General features: G+C 53.6%; 1 protein-coding gene across 4 annotated transcripts in view; it reads right to left on the reverse strand.

The window, feature by feature from the left end:
• Positions 1 to 16,658, reverse strand: part of ERGIC1 (endoplasmic reticulum-golgi intermediate compartment 1) — a 99,936-nt gene extending 83,278 nt beyond the window's left edge. For 2 of the 4 annotated variants that reach the window (XM_032465085.1, XM_032465084.1), the window contains exon 1: positions 16,195 to 16,658. In XM_032465085.1, coding sequence (XP_032320976.1) covers positions 16,195 to 16,619 — 425 coding nt within the window. In that variant the 5' untranslated portion in view covers positions 16,620 to 16,658. Of the gene's footprint in view, positions 1 to 15,785; positions 15,820 to 16,194 lie in introns of all 4 variants that reach the window. The other 2 variants (XM_032465086.1, XM_032465087.1) reach the window with 2 other exon arrangements.
• Positions 16,659 to 17,428: the final 770 nt, after the last annotated feature.

A 17,428-nucleotide genomic window follows, 5' to 3' on the forward strand; every position in this document is an offset into this window, starting at 1 on the left:
GGGGTTGCAGCCGGGATTCTTCTGGCAGCTTCCAAACCTGAGGCTGCAGCAGACCCAGGAGTCGCTCACACGTCACAGAGCCTGCAGGGCCCGGGGCACGTTCCTACTATCACGTCTTCTGTGCAACAGCAGCACATGGTGAACCGGTTAAGCCTGTGAGCGGGTGGACACCGAGTCCACAGCCCATGTCTCCATGCTAGGACACCCCGGATGTGACACCGGCTGGGGCAGGGACGGCCACCTCGTGGGACTTCAGCAAACACACTCACAGTGTCACACACATGCACATACGTATGCACACTTGCACACACGGGCGCTTCTTTGACAAACGCGTGGCTCTCTCCAGAGGTCCTCTCCCTTGGCCAAGCCTGCCTGCCCGCCCTCCTCTGGGCTGTTACGGCCAGTGTGCGCAGAAAGATTCTCAAATGACGGCTGTAACATCGTCACCTGCAGGGCCAGAGTCCCGAGCGGTGGCCAGACTCAAGGTTCAGGCACAGAAACACCTGTGCAAACTACACACTAGTCACAGCCACGCGGCTGGCGGTTACCACAGTGGGGTGCCACGCAGAGCAACTTAGCCAAGTTTTCTCATTGAAGTTCTGCTGTCCCCCGGGAGTAAGGTACCGTCACCACCCCTGCTGATGACGCGGGTGACAAACCAGTGGTTCAAACTGGGGAGACTGCTCGTTCACTATACGACACGTTTTTTTCAGCATGCCCATCACTGACCTAGACTCTGGGGACCCAGAGTGGCCAAGGCAGGGCGAAGCGCTGACAGCGCGGTGGGAGGCTTGGACGCCAAGCTCTTAACCCTGGTCTCTACCGCTTAACCCCCTTCTCCACCCCAATGGCTCCTTCCAAAGGGAGACCTCCCTGTCGAGGTGCCTGGTGTCCACTGTGGGCATGGGGTCTGTAGAAAAACCCTGTGAGGACGTGGTCTGAGTTAGATGCCACTGGCCAGCCTGATCCAGGTCCTGCAGGTAAAAACACTGGCACATGGCACCCGGGCAGGTGGCGCTAGCGTTTCGAAAAATTAAAGACCATTTCTCAGTCTCACTCTCCTCATCTCTACTCCTTCCCCATGGGGCGGTCTTAGAGAATCTTTAAGCACTGGGGTTAAGGGGGAGACATGAGAAATACAACACTGCCCCCCAAACCAAATGATGACGATACACCTGATTCTGATTCTTTATTTATTTATTTATTTATTTATTTTTTTGATTCTGATTCTTTTCCTTTTGGCCAGTGAGGCCAAGGAGCCCCATTCTTCCAGAGGCACTAGAAACCCAGATTTTTATGTGAAATCTAATTTGGAATGCTGGCATTTAACTTAAAATTTTTTTAAACGTGAGGACCAAATAATCACACCTGTGACTCGGCAGAAATCAACCCTCAACACTACCAGTTTACAATCCCTGCTTTAGGTCAAGTCTGTCAGGAAGTTTCATAAACGGGGGAAGGAAGCGGAGGGGCCATGTCACCGAATTAGGACCTACTGTGAGGCAACAGCTGTGAGAGGTGTGTGGGGTCAGGGTTCATGTCCCCATTTGTAGACCAGAAAGTAGGCTCAGAGAGGTGAAGTGAGCTGCCCAAGGTCACACAGCAAATGGGCGGAAGCACCAGGATTGGGTCCCAGGTGCGCCAGGCTCCAAAGCCCAGCTGTCCCAGGTCTGCCTTGCAGCTCGCAACAGTGGCTCTGGGACAAGCTGAGTCCTGGGTGGCTGACTCTTCATGCTCCTGTGAGTGTGGGGGCAGGCAGAGGTCCAAGGAGGGTGACGCGTCTGTGTGACCCCACTGTGAGGGGCCTGACCCAGGGAGGGGCAGGTGGGGTGGGGCAGGAAAGAGGTGGGTGGGTGAACCCTCTCATTCCTCCTTGACTCAGGGTTAACTCAGCTCTGACAAACCACCTGGTTTTGAGTGTGCCCGAGTTGTGAGGCTCAGCCAACTGAAGCCAGCTTGGGGAAAGGCATTCAGGTCCGAGAGAGGGGAATAGCCCTAGGCACCTGGCTTGCGGGGTGAATCGGGGCGGGGGCCCCAGCTCCAAAATGAAGGGGCTGGCTCCATCCATCTTAAGGCCCTGCCAGCCCCTGTGTTTACAGATTCTTATCAGCCTGGAACCTGAGAACATACGAAAAATGGGACAAACCACCCCACCTCAGTTTTCTCATCTGTAAAATGGGAGACATAAAAGCCCCTACTTCCTGGGTTTGTTGTGAGAACTGAATAAGGTAATAGGTTTAAAGTCTTTCTAAACTCTTAAGCCGCATGTCATGCATTCATGATAATCCTTATTAATTAAGTTAATTAAGATCTGTGGTGCTCAGTCCCAGAATTACACCTGAGTCACAACGGTGGTCCCTTCCTCAGGGTTTCCCCAGTTTCCTGGTTCCTAAGAATTACTGAGGACACTCTGAAAGATGTAGATTCCCAGGCCCAACTGGACCAGACCTGGGGCTGGGAGGTAGGAGGCAGGGCAGGACCCAGGAGGTTAGGGAAACCTGCCAGTTCTGGAGAGAACAGAATCGTTTCACTGAAACTGAAAACCAGGCCGCTTGGCTCTCCAGGGTCAGGTGATCTAACAGAAACTATCACTTTCTAGGGGGCAGAGAGTCTTGACTTCAGGGGCTGGCTGTTACTTTGCCAGCTGTGTGGCTCTGGGCCTAGCCCTCAACCTCTCTGAGCCTCTGTCTTCTCAAAAGGGGAACAATTAGGCCTGGGCCTCTGGGTGGGGTGAAGGCAGAATGTCAGGGTCTGCTCCCTCCCAGGTCCCCACCTCAGATTCCAGGGACTAACAGGCCATTTCAAGCAAGTGGAACTAGTAGTGGGGAGGGGCGCTCGGAGCCTCCTGTTGGGACGGGCAGCTGGCTACCCACTCCCGCTTTGGGCAGGGCCTGAGCAACGTCTGATTTCCCAATCCGCAGGACCCATTCAGTAGGGAACATTTTCCATTCCCACCACTAAAGAAATAAATCCTTTCTGAGACACTTACACTCTTAGAAGAAAACTGAAAACATCCTCCAAACACAAAGAGAGATGGCCACGAAGCACCTGATCCCAGCCTACCTGGACCCCTCTGCCAGGTCTGGGAGGTCTCATCTTGTTTGGGGTTCTGAGCTGTTTCATGGGAGGTGGGAGGCGCGAGGTCAGTGGAGCATGGGCCCCACCTTCACGAACTTGGGATCTGATTCCAGCTTGACTAGCCCTTCTCTCCTTCCTTTACTTAATAAAAATTTACTGAGCACCCGCTGCGTGCAGACCCCGGGCTCGACACCAGGAGCCAGTGATGAGCAGCAAACAGATTCAGTCCCTGCTCTCAAGAGCTTGGACGCCATCGAGACAGACAGACAGATGTTCAAGGACAAACAGCACATACAGATCACTGCAAGTGTGCTAAGGGATCTGAAGGACAGATCCAGGTGTGATGACACGGCACAGCCAGGGAAGGGGCATGGGGAGGGGGAACGACCCAAATAAGACCAAAGAAGCTGTCTGGGAAGGTCTTTTTGGAGGAAGGGCATGAGTTGGCCAAGCTGCTCCAGTCAGCTCCTCCTCCGCACACTCCTTGCCTCCGTTTCCTTCCCTCTCGGTCCTCACCACAGTGGAAAATATTTGTGCCATTATTTCTTCACTGTCATTAAGCACACCTTCCCCACTACCCTGGAAATGGCACAACAGTAAAGACAATGTCAGTCTGTTTTCCCAAGACTCCCCCCCAGTAAATCTTTGAATGAGTGCATGAACGGATGAATGAACCCCGCTTCCCTGGGCCTCAATCTCCTCATCCCCACAACAGGAGTAACAGTACCCTTTGGCCATGTCGCTGGGAGATCCAGGGCACACTGCCTGTTTCCAGCAGGTGGGCCTGGTGCTGCGATAACTTGGAGTGGGTGGCTCATCAGGGAGGGGAGTTAGGAGCACGAGAGGAAGCTGGACCCCTCTGCTTTGTGAGCAAACCATTCGTGGAGTCCACCCAAGTCAGGGCCACAAAGCAACTTCAGAAAGGCATGCCAGGATATCCGGGGAGCCCCGCCCTCCACAGCATGCAGCTAAGCAGTTCCCCGGGGACAGTACCCACTGAGGCCGTCCCCGGACAAATCTTGTGTCACCCACTGGGCCGGTGAATGGGTGACAGGTTCCCGAGGATGCCAGGGCTGCCCTCTGATTTCTCGGCTCCTTGAAGCAAGTCTGGGAGGCTGGCATTCCTGTGCAAACACAGTCACATGTAGCAGGCAGGCGATGGGTGAGAGGAACAGAGAGATGGGACAGCAGCTTGAGCACACATGACCCGCCCAGTGTGGTGGCACCTGGGGCAGGAAGCCTTTCCCGACCACAGATGGCAGCCAGGGACAGTGAAGCGCTGTAAGCCCTGCAGGGCTCGGGGGGTGGGGGATGGAGAGGGTCGTGTCCTGCTCTGGGCCTCAGCTTCCCCACTGGTTACGTGACACCATTGATTCCTCCCTCAAGGTACAAACTACAAAGTGATGAGTGCTGCGAGGTGGAAGGGTGATTTCATCCCTCTCTCCCTGCACCAGGTTTTGGATTCGCCTGTGCACAAATGGTGTGCTGGTTGTCCCTTAAGCCAGCATTTCCCAAAGTGTGGCCCCTATGCCACCAGTGTGGCGTGGAGTGATTCCAGGCATTGCGGGGACCTGGTGGTTAAAATGGCATTGGACTTCACAGTGAGGCCGTTCCCTGTTCAGTTCTCATCTGAGTGTTCCGAGAACACCACAGAGACCGTCTCAGGGCGGGGCTCGCTGGCCGTCAGCCTCTCATCTCGTCTCCCCAGCACTTGCTAACACCCATTTTAACAGGCCCAGCCGCCACCTTAGTGGGCACCAGCCAGCTAGAATGAACAACCCTGCAATGATTTGTATCTATCTGTGGTAGGTGATACTATTTTTCCATTTTCAAAGATGTTATAAAGTTACCTTTTGCAAACAAGCATTAAATTCTAAAACTGAGTAGTTGAAAGAAAAGTTTATCGAGTCAGTAACACATGTTGGGAAATGTGCCCCCCAACTATGGAGATGGAACCAGAAGGGTGGGAGGCTGAAAATACTGGCTGGAGTTAGCATCTCTGCCAGCGATTATCCGCATCAAGGCCCGTTCCCTTCCTCTTCCTCCTGGGCCCATGGCCCGACCCGATGTCCTGGCTGCCCCTGGAATTGGGTGGGGCCAGGTCCTCGGTTCAGGACAAAAGTGATGGTGCCAAATCCAGACCCTCCACACACTGGGCCTCAGGGAGGGTCCTACACACTCTTGAGAAAGAGGGGTCATGAGACGGAAGGCAGCCGGGTTTCTCGGTGCCCGTGAGGGGCAGAGCATCCCCACTGCCTCTGGACTTTGCAAGAGCAAGAAATGAACTTCTGCTGCAAGGGATTTTAGAAACTGGTGGGAGAGCCAGCTTATAGTGAGGAGGGTGGGGAGAAAGACTGCTGATCAGTGAGGAGCGATCCAGGGGCAGCCTGGCACATGCCGCCGGATCCAGGTACGAAGGGTCAATGTCACCAGTGACGTCACATGGATGTCAGGCACCCCCGACAGGATGCCCTGAGAAGGACCCTCCACCCGAGACCCAATCTGACCGTGAGAAAACATCTGTCAAACCGCAGGATAATACCCGGACACGATTCTCAAGACTGCCAAGCTCATGAAGAACAAGAGAGACCGAGGAACTGTCCCCATTCAGAGACTGGGGAGACGTGACCACCGAATACAACACAGGATCTTGGCTGGGATCTGGAGCAGTAAGAGGACCTTAGCAGAAAACAAGCGAAATCCAAACAAAGTCTGGAGTTCTGTTAGTAACAACATCCAGTGTCAGTTTCTTAGCTGTGACAGACGTGGTGATGTATGTGTGAACCAGGGGGAACACTGGATGGGGGGATCTGAACTAGCTTTACACTTTTTCTGTAATTCAAAATTATTCCAAAATTTAAAAGTGTATTTAATTTAAAAAAAGAGACAAGAAAAATACCAGAACTGAAACATAAATTCCATGTGGCTGGGGGGACAGGAGTTGACTGTCTGGCTCAGTGCTACAGCCCCAGCTTCAAGAACAGTGCCCAGCACAGAGCAGGTCCTCAATAAATGTGTTCAATGAACAGATGACTCTGCCACCCCAGCCCGTCCCTGGCCTGTTGACTGGGGCTCTGGAGACCACGCAGACAAAGGGCAGGATGGTCAGCCCCACCGGCTCCCCACGGGAAGGACCACACCCCCAGCCCGGGTCCCCAGCAGGGGTTCGGCAGTCATCTCCTGCCCAAAGATGTACAGTGTCATTCAGGCCTGGAAACGGTCAGCCAGGCTCAGCCCCCTCTCAGGTACCCAGAGCCCCTCTCCCTACAAGGCAGCTGACATTAGGGGTGTCCATGAAGCGCCCCCACCCCCAGGTTCAAATCGAGGCAATAACACTGCCCTCCGGGGCACACAAGTGGTTAAGAAGGCCGGCTCCAGCATCACAGACAGAGGGTTCCCCTTGCCCATGGTCTGTGCCACCTTGGTCAAGTCCTGTCCCTTCTGTGCCCAGGATCCTCATCAGGCAAGTGGGAATGACACCTGGCTCCTACCCGATGTGACGATGAACTGAAGGAATCCCAGAAAGGCCTCAGCCTGGCACTTGATAAATGGGGACTATTGTGAACACTGTTGTCACAGCACAGCCCTGGGAGGTCACCAGAAAGAGACACCCTGAGGCCTGAAGGTATTAGAGGATCTGGAGGAGGGGGTGTCACTCGAACGGAGCTCTGGCCAGCCCTGGGGCTGCTGAAGAGGGAAGTGAGGCGCTGGGGCAGGGCTGGTGGGGCCATCCCAGCACCAGCCAAAGGAGGGAAGCCCGGCTGACAGGCCTGGAGGAACTGTGCCCCAGCCCGAACCTGGGGGTCCCTCACTCCTTTGCCTCTGGCTCCAAGTCCATGCCTCCCAGATCACGTCCCGGGAGTCCAGGGGCTCCACCCCAAGCCCCGGCTAGCGTGTTGTGGGTCACAATGGTATGTGTGACACACAGGTTGTACGCTGCCAACCACAGGCCATCATCAGCCCTCAGGAGGCTTTGGTTTGGCCCAGCAGAATGTTCAACAAAAATAAAACTGGACGCAGTTACTAATGATTTTCACACTATTTATCAGATTTTCATCATTTCCTGAAAAATTGGGCAATCTGCAGGGCAACAAGCCACAGGGAGCTGCCCCTTCCCAAAGGAGCATCGCTCTTGGATGGGCCCCAGCCCACACCAAGCTGCCCACCACCACACCTGCCCCGGCCAGGGGGCATCCGGGTGTGTGACCATTTGACCATTTTCTCTCCCACCATAGATTAAGGCCTTGGTGTTTGGGGTCACTGTGTGGGTGCCACTGAGGGGAGTCCAGCTCCGGGTCGAACTCAAGTGTTTTCATGTGAGTACATCACTGGTCCTGCAACCCCCAGGGGCCCCGGTTTTACCGTGTCCACCCTCCAGATGCCCCTCTGCTGAGGTCTACCAGGGCTCAGTGAGAGCTTGGGGACAGTGCCACCAGGCCACGCCAGACAGAGGGAAATGCATTCCATTTTCTAAGCACACTCATCCCCCATTCCACACAAGCCCACCTCCTCTTCATAAAACCCTGCAAGGAAAGTGTGAGCACCCCAATTTGCAGATGAGGAAAATCGAGGCTCACAGAGGCAAAGTGTCTTGTCCAGGGTACCGTGATGGGGAAACATGGGGAAGGGACTCAGATCCACAGGGATCTGAATGAGGACAACGTGGAGGTCTGTTCCTGGGGCGGCCTGGCCACATTCTCCAGGGAAGCAGCCCTCGGAGGGATTCGCAGTGTGGACGGACATTCTGAAAGGATGGCCCTCTGCGGAGCACTTTCCCCTGAAGATTTGGAGACAGCTGCTCCACACCACGAAGGTACCCTTGGACCCTGCAAAACTTCCAAACAAGTCAAATATCACCAGATTCCCCTCAAAGTTCTCAAGGGACATTTTGGTTAAATTCTACATGTCAGGGGCTCCTGGTGTGAAAGCAAGAAAGATGAGGGCAATGAAGACCTGGTGGGGAATCATCAAAATCGACAATGTCAGGGTACCAGCGAGGCAGGATGGCACCAAGGTCAAGTACCCTGGCTCTGGAAGGTGAACCCAAGTTCAAGTCCCAGTCCTGTACCTCCTCAGCTGTGTGCCCTGGGCCAGTCACTTCCCAGCTCTCACCCTTGCCTTCCTGTTTTAAAACTGAATGAATAAAGGAAACAACAGGGTGAAGAGGCAACTGTTTCACTGGGAGAAAATATTTGCCAACCATGTATTTGAAAAGTAGTTAATACCCAAAATACACAAGAAACTCCTTCAGCTCCACAGCAAAAAACACACACACACAAAACACAAAACAACAAACCCACAACCAAACAACCCAATTAACACTGGGCAGAGAACTTGAACAGACACTTCTCCAAATAAGACATACAGATGGCCAACGGGTACATGAAAAGATGCTCAACGTCACTAATCATCCGGCAAATGCAAATGAAAACCACAGTGAGATAGCACCTCACACCTGTCACAATGACTATTATCCAAACAAGCAAAAGATAACAAGTGTGGTGAGGATGTGGAGAAACGGGAACCCTCCAACACTGTTGTGCAGGGAATATAAACTGGTGCAACCACTATGGAAAATAGTATGGAGGGTCTTCAATAACTTAAAAGTAGAACTACCATATGATCCAACAATCCCACGACTGGGTATTTACCCAAAACAATTGGAATCGGGGTTCTGAAGAGATATAGATGTTCCCTGCAGCATTAGTCACAACAGCCAAGATGTAGAAACCATCTAAGTGTCCATAGGTGGACAGATGAATAAGGAAAATGCGGTGTATACATATAATGGAATATTATTCAGCCTTTAAAAAGGAAATCCTGCCATATATGACAACATGAATCAACCCGGAGGACACTGTGCTAAGTGAAATAAGCCAGTCACAGAAGGTCCGATACTACCTCCACTTATACAAGGTATCTAAAAATATTTAAACTTATAGAAGCAGAGAATAGAATGGTGGTTGCCAGGGGCTGGGAGGAGGAGGAAATGGGGAGCTGCTGTTCAATGGGTGTAAAGTTTCAGTTACGCAAGATGAATTAAGTTCTGCAGATCTGCTGCCCAGCACCACGCCTGTACTGAACAACACTGCATTGTGCACTTCAAAACGTGTTGAGGGGTAGATCCCATCTTAAGTGTTCTTACCACAATTTTAAAAAATTGAATCGACAGTCTAACTATCTTAGAGTTTCTTGAGGGGGATGGAACTGTCCTGTATCTAGATTGTAGGGGCGGTGACATTTTATAATGTCCTGAATTCCACAGAAGGGTATGCCAACAAAAGGGCAATTTTACTGTATGTTAATCTAAAAAAATAAAATAAAGAAAAGCAATGACTAATAATCATATCTATCTCATGGGGCCAGCGTGACTTTCAAGTCCAATGACACGACCGGCACAGTGCGCAACACATCACCAGCTGAGGGGCCGTCAGGCATTACTAATAACATTAGCCTCGCCTCCTTTCCTCCTCCGAAGAAATTCAAGCTCCAGACTGGAACGCGGGAGAAACGCTAACTCCGTGGAAGAACCACCGCGTCACCAGTCCCCAGCATTTCAGGGACCTGTGACTAAAGTCTGGTAACAGCTGGGCCTCTCAACTCAAATAAGGTTTCCACCTTTTGGGTAAACAGAATGTGCAGTCCGTTTCAAACGGATCTTGCTTCCTGTCCAGCTGTGCTGCCCGGCAGGTTCCAGAAGGAAGCGTTCAAAGGAAGGATTATACTGTCAGGTGTGAGCTGGTCCCCCGGGGGCCCCTTGATGCATCAGCTGTGTGACCCAACATCTTTGGGGGTCGAGTTCCCTGGTCGTAAAATAGGAACAGTGCCCACTCAGAGCGTGAGAGGATTTGTAAAGCCCCTTACATAGCCCTGAGCTCTCAGTAGTACAGGGAGTCCTGAGTCCTCCTGCCTCTCCCAAGGGTCAAGACTTTAAAAAAACCAAAACACAGTAGTGTTGTTGGGTTTTATTCCCCCCCTGTCCTGTACTTTCCCTGCATAGACAACCAATGTAATTAAGTTAACAGACCTACATGTTAAAGCTGACAACAGACAATTAGGCTAATTACCACTCCCTTAAAGGATCTGTTAGAACTGTGGTTCCCAAACAATAGTCTGAGAACGGATCCTGGCTGCCCTATGAACAGCAGGGTGGCTTAGACAGTAAGTTTGTGCAAAACTGGGCTAAACCAAGTGACCTCTGTTCCTGTTGTGCAGGACTTGTCAGAGCCTTAAGTAAGTTACACATGCATTGTGAATCTCCAAGCGGGGGACACGGCATTGATAAGCATGGACATAGAGATGCTGAGTTAGTCAATCGTACAGAGCAGGGCTCTGTCAATCTTACAGTACATCCAAACCACCTGAGGCTCTTGTCAGACTGCAGATGCAGAGGCAGGGTGGGCACTGTGATTCTGCACTTCCAACAAGCTCCCAGGTGATGCTGAAGCGGCTGGTGTGGGGACCACATTTTGAAGAGCAAGGATATCAATGGAAAGGTAACCACGCCTCCCTTACCAACAGCTTTACCGGTGAAGAACAGTCCCAGAATAGGGAAGCAGTGGGCTGAAGGTCATGCAGAGGTGACAGATGGGACCACGCTCTGCTCCCCAACCTCCCCTCCGAGGACTCATTCCCCCAGCACCTGGCTGCCCTGGTGTTCTCAGCCTGCTTCCTATGGGTTCTTCTGATTTACAGCAATCTTTTCAGTCTTGGCTTGTGCACTGGCATCATGTGAAGGCCTTTAAAAAACTTCTGATGCCCTAGGCCTGCATCTTCATATCCTGATTATTGGGTCTGGAGCACACCACCTGAGTGTGGGGAGTTTTAAAACCCCTCCAGCGATTCTGACAGCCAGAAATGAGGCTCACTGATGGAAAGGTAGTGGGTAAGCCTCACCCCAAGTGCCCTCCTCACACCCTTTCCGATGCCTGATGAAAACTGCCCAGCAGCAACTCCAAAATGAAATGTGGAAGGATTACCAGACGGGAAGTGGAACTCAATGAGGCCACGGTTGGCTCAAGCCAGTCTCCAGATACTACGGCATCAAGGTCAGGAATCCAAACTGCCTCGAGAGGAGAGATTTTCCATCCCCTTCCACATCCAATGAGCAGGTAAACACATGCTCGACTCTAAAGCCCCAGCGGCCGGAGTGGGAAAACCCGGACCTTCCAGAGTGAGATGCTGTACGTTGTCCTGAGACCACAGTGGGGGTCTTTAAAGTCAATTTCAGAATCAGGTGTCAGACCACACTTTCAGTTTAAAAAAAAAAAAAAAAGTTGATGACTTTAAGTTTCTTAATGAGCGCGGCTGGGAAAGGATTAGAGATGAGAAAGCCATGGAGTCCAATCAGGGGAGTTTGAACTTGGTGAATGAAGCGGAGAGCTTTAGAGACAAGCCTGCAGGATACACGTGGGGCTCTGAGCAGCAGAGCAGCGCTCCGACCCCAGTGCCTCCTGCTGACCCGCCACAGACTTCAACTCTGCTGCGTGTCAACCGGCTCATCAGAAAAGTGGGACAATGGCAGGGTCTGCATTGCACGGTTGCTGGGAGTTAAATGAGTAAAGATCCTTACCCCGGTGTCAGGCACTAGTAAGTGCTCAACAAACGCAAATTACTGGCTGGATTTTCACCAAATTTTTCCTCTGCCGTCTAATCTTTATTTCCCCTATGCCTTGATTTTGAAGTCTATTTAGATTTTTAAAAACTTGTGAAGTATGTGTTTCCCTCAGCGTCCCCAAGTTCTTTCTGGAATGAGGCAGGTAGAAACACGGGCACTTACGTCAGCTACTATCCGCTGAGTGCTGACTGTGTGCTCAGAGCCCACCGTGGGGGCTGGGACTTATGGGATGCAGGGAGTGAGGGGGTTGTAAGGATTTGCAGGGGCCCCCCTCAGGCAAGGCTGCATGGGGAGCTAAGGAAATCAGAATTGATCAGAGCCATGGGCCCTGTGTGGAGGTTGCAATCAGGATGTGAAAAAATCAGGTCAATTTTGGAAAGCAACCCTGGGATTCTGGAGGAGACCTGGGGTCTCCTGGAGACGACAGATGACTCGGAAGGCTGAGAAGGGACGGAGGTGGAACCAAGGAGGTGCAGCAGGGATGGCGTCATTGGCGAGTGACCTGTGCAGTTCCACAGGGTCTCCTGCTCAGCGGGCTGCGTCCAGGCTTAGCTTAATACTCTGCTCTCATTGTCCTGACATTCTTAATACTTTTCCAACAAGAGGTTCTGCATTTTCATCTTGCTCTGGGCCCTAAAAATTATGCAGCCAGCCCTACCCTGCAGGGACATCTCATCCGCCTCTACCTCTACCCTTCCAGGTGAGGCAGTCCAGGAGAGGCCAACCTCTCCTTAACATGAAGAAACTGAGGCTTGGAAAAGGTACGCCAACTGTCCCAGGGCCTGGATGGTCAGTGGCAGGGTGACAGCACACCCCAGGTCTTGGGGTTTCAACTCGGGGGCCACCATTGTTGGGGAAGTGGCCACCACTGCGTCCCTGAAAGCAGCGCTCAGGCTCCCCTGGGCCTGGGCTGCAGGAACTGCCCTCCCCCAACCTACCCCAGCCTGAGCCAGAGGCAGCAGGTGCTCCTGGCCCCTGCCAGCCGGAACTGGGTCCAGGCAGAGCCAACGCCCACGGAACTGGGACACAAGGCCAGTTCCACCACGGCAAGGTCCAGCGATTAACAAAACAGCGCACCAGGAGCAAAGCAAACACGAGTCAGCCTTGAAGGCCCAGGGTCCCTCCTCTGTACTCTGCCTCCTCCCCCACCCCCTCCACTACAATTTAGAGGAGAGCACATTTGAGGAAGGAAGTTGGGGGGGGGATCTCCCCAGTAAAGGAAGATGCGGCATATCAAATCACACCGTGCCTCTGGCTTCCTCAACAGACTCTGAGAGACATTTCCTGGGCGCGAGTGTGGCCCACCACTCTTCTAGGCGCTAGAGTCATAACAGTGAACGACATCAATAGACATCTTTGCCCTCGGAGGCCCTTATTTGAATGCAAGGAAGAAAGGGAGTAAGTATAATAATTAAGTGAGTTACACAGTGTTAGGACATACGGGAGCTTTGATGAAATAACAGAAGAGGCGTAAAGAACGCCCCAAATTCATTGGGTGCTTATCTGTGTCTGATGCTGTTACACACATTGACTCAGTCAGTCCTCTCCACAATGGGCACTGCTCTCATCCCCACTTCAGACGATGCACACAGGAGGCAAGGCACGTGAAGCCCCACAGGCAGTCAGGAGACAAGGGGAGCACCGATCAGAAAGGACAGGCGGTTCCTTCCCCGCCTTCCTGATCTTGCTCTTTCTTTTTTAAATTGAACTATAGTTGATTTACGACGTTGTGTTAGTTTCTGGTGTGCAGCATAGTGACTCAGTCATGCATTCAGTTATATATTCTTTGGGGGATTAGCAGATACACACTACTAGATATAAAATAAACCACAAGGACCTACTGCATAGCACAGGGAACTATATTCAGTATCTTGTAATAACCTATGATGGAAAAGATTTTGTTCTGTTTTAAGGGTGCAAAAGAAGCAGGAAGCCTGGTCTTCTCCCCGGCCTCTGACTGGGAGAGGGGGGTCCGATCAGAGTATGCCCCTCTCCATTCACCCATAGTTTTTAAGAGATCTTACGGGGTTGTTGGACTCTCTGAGTCCACCCTTTCCTCCCAGAGCTAAGGCTTTGGAGCTGACAGTCCCCAGTTCAAATCCCAGCTCCACCAGCTCACCACAGCCTGGCCCCGGGCAAAGGAGCTTCCACCCAGCAGTCTCCCTTTCCTCTGATTTAAATGAAGATTGAAACTCCTTCTCACAGGGGACAAGGGAACAGACGTCAAGTCTGCACCCCCACAGTGCTTGTACATTGGTGGACACCCCACACACTCTGGATCACCATACCCCCACTCCTGGGACCCCAGGATGCCCTCCTCCCTTCTCCTCTTGAGGCCTGAAAGGGCAGAGCCACATGGCACCCAGCTCTGCATAGTGGGGCACATGGCAGAGGACTGAGCACAGAGCAGACACTCAGTAAACGTCTGATGAATGAACACCGAAGCGGAGGAAGGTGTGTGGGACGGTGGGTGGACCCTTCCTTAGAACCTGAGCCCTGTGATGTACAGATCTTAAGAAGTGCGGGTTACTAGGCTCATCCTCAAAGGTGCCAGTGTGAAGTGCTGAAATCCATTCTCACTGTTCAAGTGGTGGTATGGGCCTTCCAAGAAATTAATTATCTCATTAAGCTGAGGCCCCCAGGGAATCTGGACACGCCAAACCTCCAACTCAGGGGGCACAGGTCAGGAGTTGTGCATGACCTGGCACCTGGGCCCACTCTTCAGTCTTGCTTCCCTGAGGTCCAGGACAAGACCCTTAACCCTCAGGCCTCAACTTCCTCCTCTTAAAATGGCAGGGGTTAGGTGCAGAGTGAATGAATTAAACGCCCCAAAGCAATGTCTTCCCCAGCAAGGTCAAACTCACCAAAACCTACCGGATCACATGGAGATGGGAGTGGGGGCAGGAATTATCAGTATGGGTAAGGGGAGGCTTTCTGGAACCAGGAACTGATGTGCCAGCTACAGCTCTGTCATGGTCCAGATGTTAACTGTCCACATGAGGACTGCCCTTGAATTCCATCAGGGGGGCTCTCCTTGCTTTCAAACTACCCGGGGTCTTTAAGCGTGCATCTGAGACCCTGGTGCCAGCCCCAGGGCTGCATGGAAGGGGCTGTTGGTGGGATGACACTGGTGTCCGGGGCAGGCTGAGTACCACATCAGTCAGTGCAAGAGGTCCAAAGCCAATGTTCCCTCCAGGCCTAAGCCCCTAAACCCCAATATGCCCACGTGCCATGGGGGTCTCTGCCAGGCTTCTCTTCCCAGGAAGACTCTCACGTTATCCTGACTTCATTCACACCTGTAGAGAGGGAAGGAGCAGGCAGGCACCAGAATCCCCTATTTTGTGGATAAGGAAATGGCCTCATGGAGAGGCTGCTTGTCCACTAACATCCCACTTTTGAGCGCTACACCCTACTGGACTCTGAGTTAAGCACTTCCCATGCACTCAGTCCATGCAGGTGGGACTTTATTTTTAGCCCCAATGTGCAGGTGGTGACACAGAAATACTGAGAGGGCTCAGACATGTGCCTGAGTCATCTAGCCGAGCAGCTCAGGCGAGGTCTGAACCCAGAGCCTTCGCCCCTAACATCTGGACTAGAACGAGATGCTCTTGAAGAGGGCAGAGCCAGGATTCTAATTCAGCTCCTTCGTGCTAAAACCCTGCTGTTTTCCAGGCCGTACAGCCACAGTCTGGCTGCCTCAGGCCAGGGCATCCCCTAGGGCTCTGCACCTCAAGGGAAAGTCTGGTGGAGACCCCTTCTCAGGCAGGCTTCCAAAGGCGTAGCCCAGCACGACGTGGGCCAGGAGGAGGCTGACCCCCACAAAGGGCCCATTGTGGTGACTGCAGAAAGCCAAGGCCAGGCCCGGCTGGGCCCCGCGGCCGAGCCCTGCCCACAGCTCCCTGGCCTCCTCCCCTCCCCCACAGAGCCCCCATACCCAGAGTACAGGACTAGGGCTGGCTGGGGGACAGGCCTCCTGTTCGGCCCAGCCGGGGGGAGCCCGAAGCTATGGAAACATGAAACCCTTCAGCTGCTGTCTGGTGGGATGGGGCTGCAGACCCCTGGGGGCTTATCCAAGGTGCCCTGGACGCACCTGTCAGCTGGGGTGGGGTCCACAAAACGAGGCTCTGTAGAGGAGAGGAAGTGGATGGTTTGCTGGCTCCCATCTGCGGGAGGGAGGAAATCTGTATCCCAGGATGGGAGGAATGGGATGCCGGTTTGCGAGGTGTCGGGGGAGCCTGGGGAAGGGGCTGGGGCTCCGCGGAGGGAAGGGGTGGAGCGGCCGAAAGGTGGGTGGCCTCGCCTCCCGCTGCAGGAGGGGGACCTCCGCGGCCCCCGTTGGCTTTGTGTGCGGCAGGGGGCCCGCCTGGGGTCCCCGAGGGCCTGCAGACGCATGCACAGCGCTGGGGGCCGCTTCTGCGTTCCAGGCGGGAGGGGTCCGCGGCGTGCCCATCCCCCGTGCTCGCGGAGGGGCTCCCCGGTGGCGGGGTTGCCACACTCACCTCCTGAAGTCAAAGGGCATCGTGCCGCCGCCGTCGCCGAGGGTGGGAGCGCTGCAGGCCAGGTGGGCCGCGGCGCCGCGTGGGTCCCAGCCGGCTGCCAACACCTCCTCCGGCCGCCCCGCCCCCGCCGGCCGCCCCCCGCCCTCGCCGCTCGCCTCCCGCCGCCGGGAAGTGACGCTCCGCGAAGCCCATTGGGCGCCGCCTGCGCCCCCGGCCGCCCCTTCCGCCGCCCCATTAAAGGAGCCCCGGGCCCCAGGGTCTGGGAGGAGAGGGCCGTGGGCGCGCGCGCTGGGTGTCAAGGCTCTCGGAGGGGTAGCCCCGGAAGACTCCCGCGTCCATTCCTTCTGAACCCCCCACTGGATTTTTCCATCACGTTCTCTCCGTAGGCAAATCCCTCTGCCTCTCCAGCCTCCGTTATTTCGCATTTGTAAAACAATTTCCTTGAGTTGTGAAGATTGAGTGGAATGGTCCAGATACGGACTGTGCGCAGCTTCGAACTCCGAGTAAGGGCCTAATGCTGTGAGAGGAAGGAGGAGGTCAGGCAGGCCTAGGTTTGTAAAGTCGACCAAGCACGTCCCTGCTGTGCTGTGCCTCTCTGGGAAAGACACTTGGCTTCTCTGAGCCCACACCCTTCACGTCTAAACAAAGAGGCGGATAACACATACTAGAGGAGCTTTTTCCTGGGGATCAAATGAGAACGTTGGGAGACCGCTTAGCGGTACCAGGCACCTGGTAAGGGCTCAGTCACCCGAAGCTATTGTAGCTGGCCTGGGAGCTCTACTTCCACCTTCCATTTGTGGTTCATTCCAGCGCTGTTCCCTGAGTTCACTGAGCGGGACTCCGAGTCACAGCTATGCAGGACAGCAGACCTCTCTGAGCCTCAGTTTCCTTGTGTGAAATACACAGATAATCGGCATATCCTTGGGGAGTTGCTGGATTAGAGAAGACGGTAGCTGTAACACAAGACCCACGTGGAGGAAACGCATTCTGAACTTCCCCTTCTGTCGCTGGCCCCCACCTCCAAGGTTGTGGTAGCACGGAGCTTGAAAAATTCCAGGGGAAGAGGAGGGCAGGCGCTCATGTTAAAAAAGCAGCCAGTTTCCTCATCTCTAAATAGAGGGAAATGGTAGTATCTGTTCCCCTGGGAGGATTCAGAATGCACAGTGTTAGTCCAGGTTTGGTGTAGAGTGGAGCCAGTGAACCGAACTCTTCTCTTGGACCCTACAGTCGGTGG

The sequence above is a fragment of the Camelus ferus genome, chromosome 22 (assembly GCF_009834535.1).
Source record: "Camelus ferus isolate YT-003-E chromosome 22, BCGSAC_Cfer_1.0, whole genome shotgun sequence".
NCBI lineage: Eukaryota > Metazoa > Chordata > Mammalia > Artiodactyla > Camelidae > Camelus > Camelus ferus.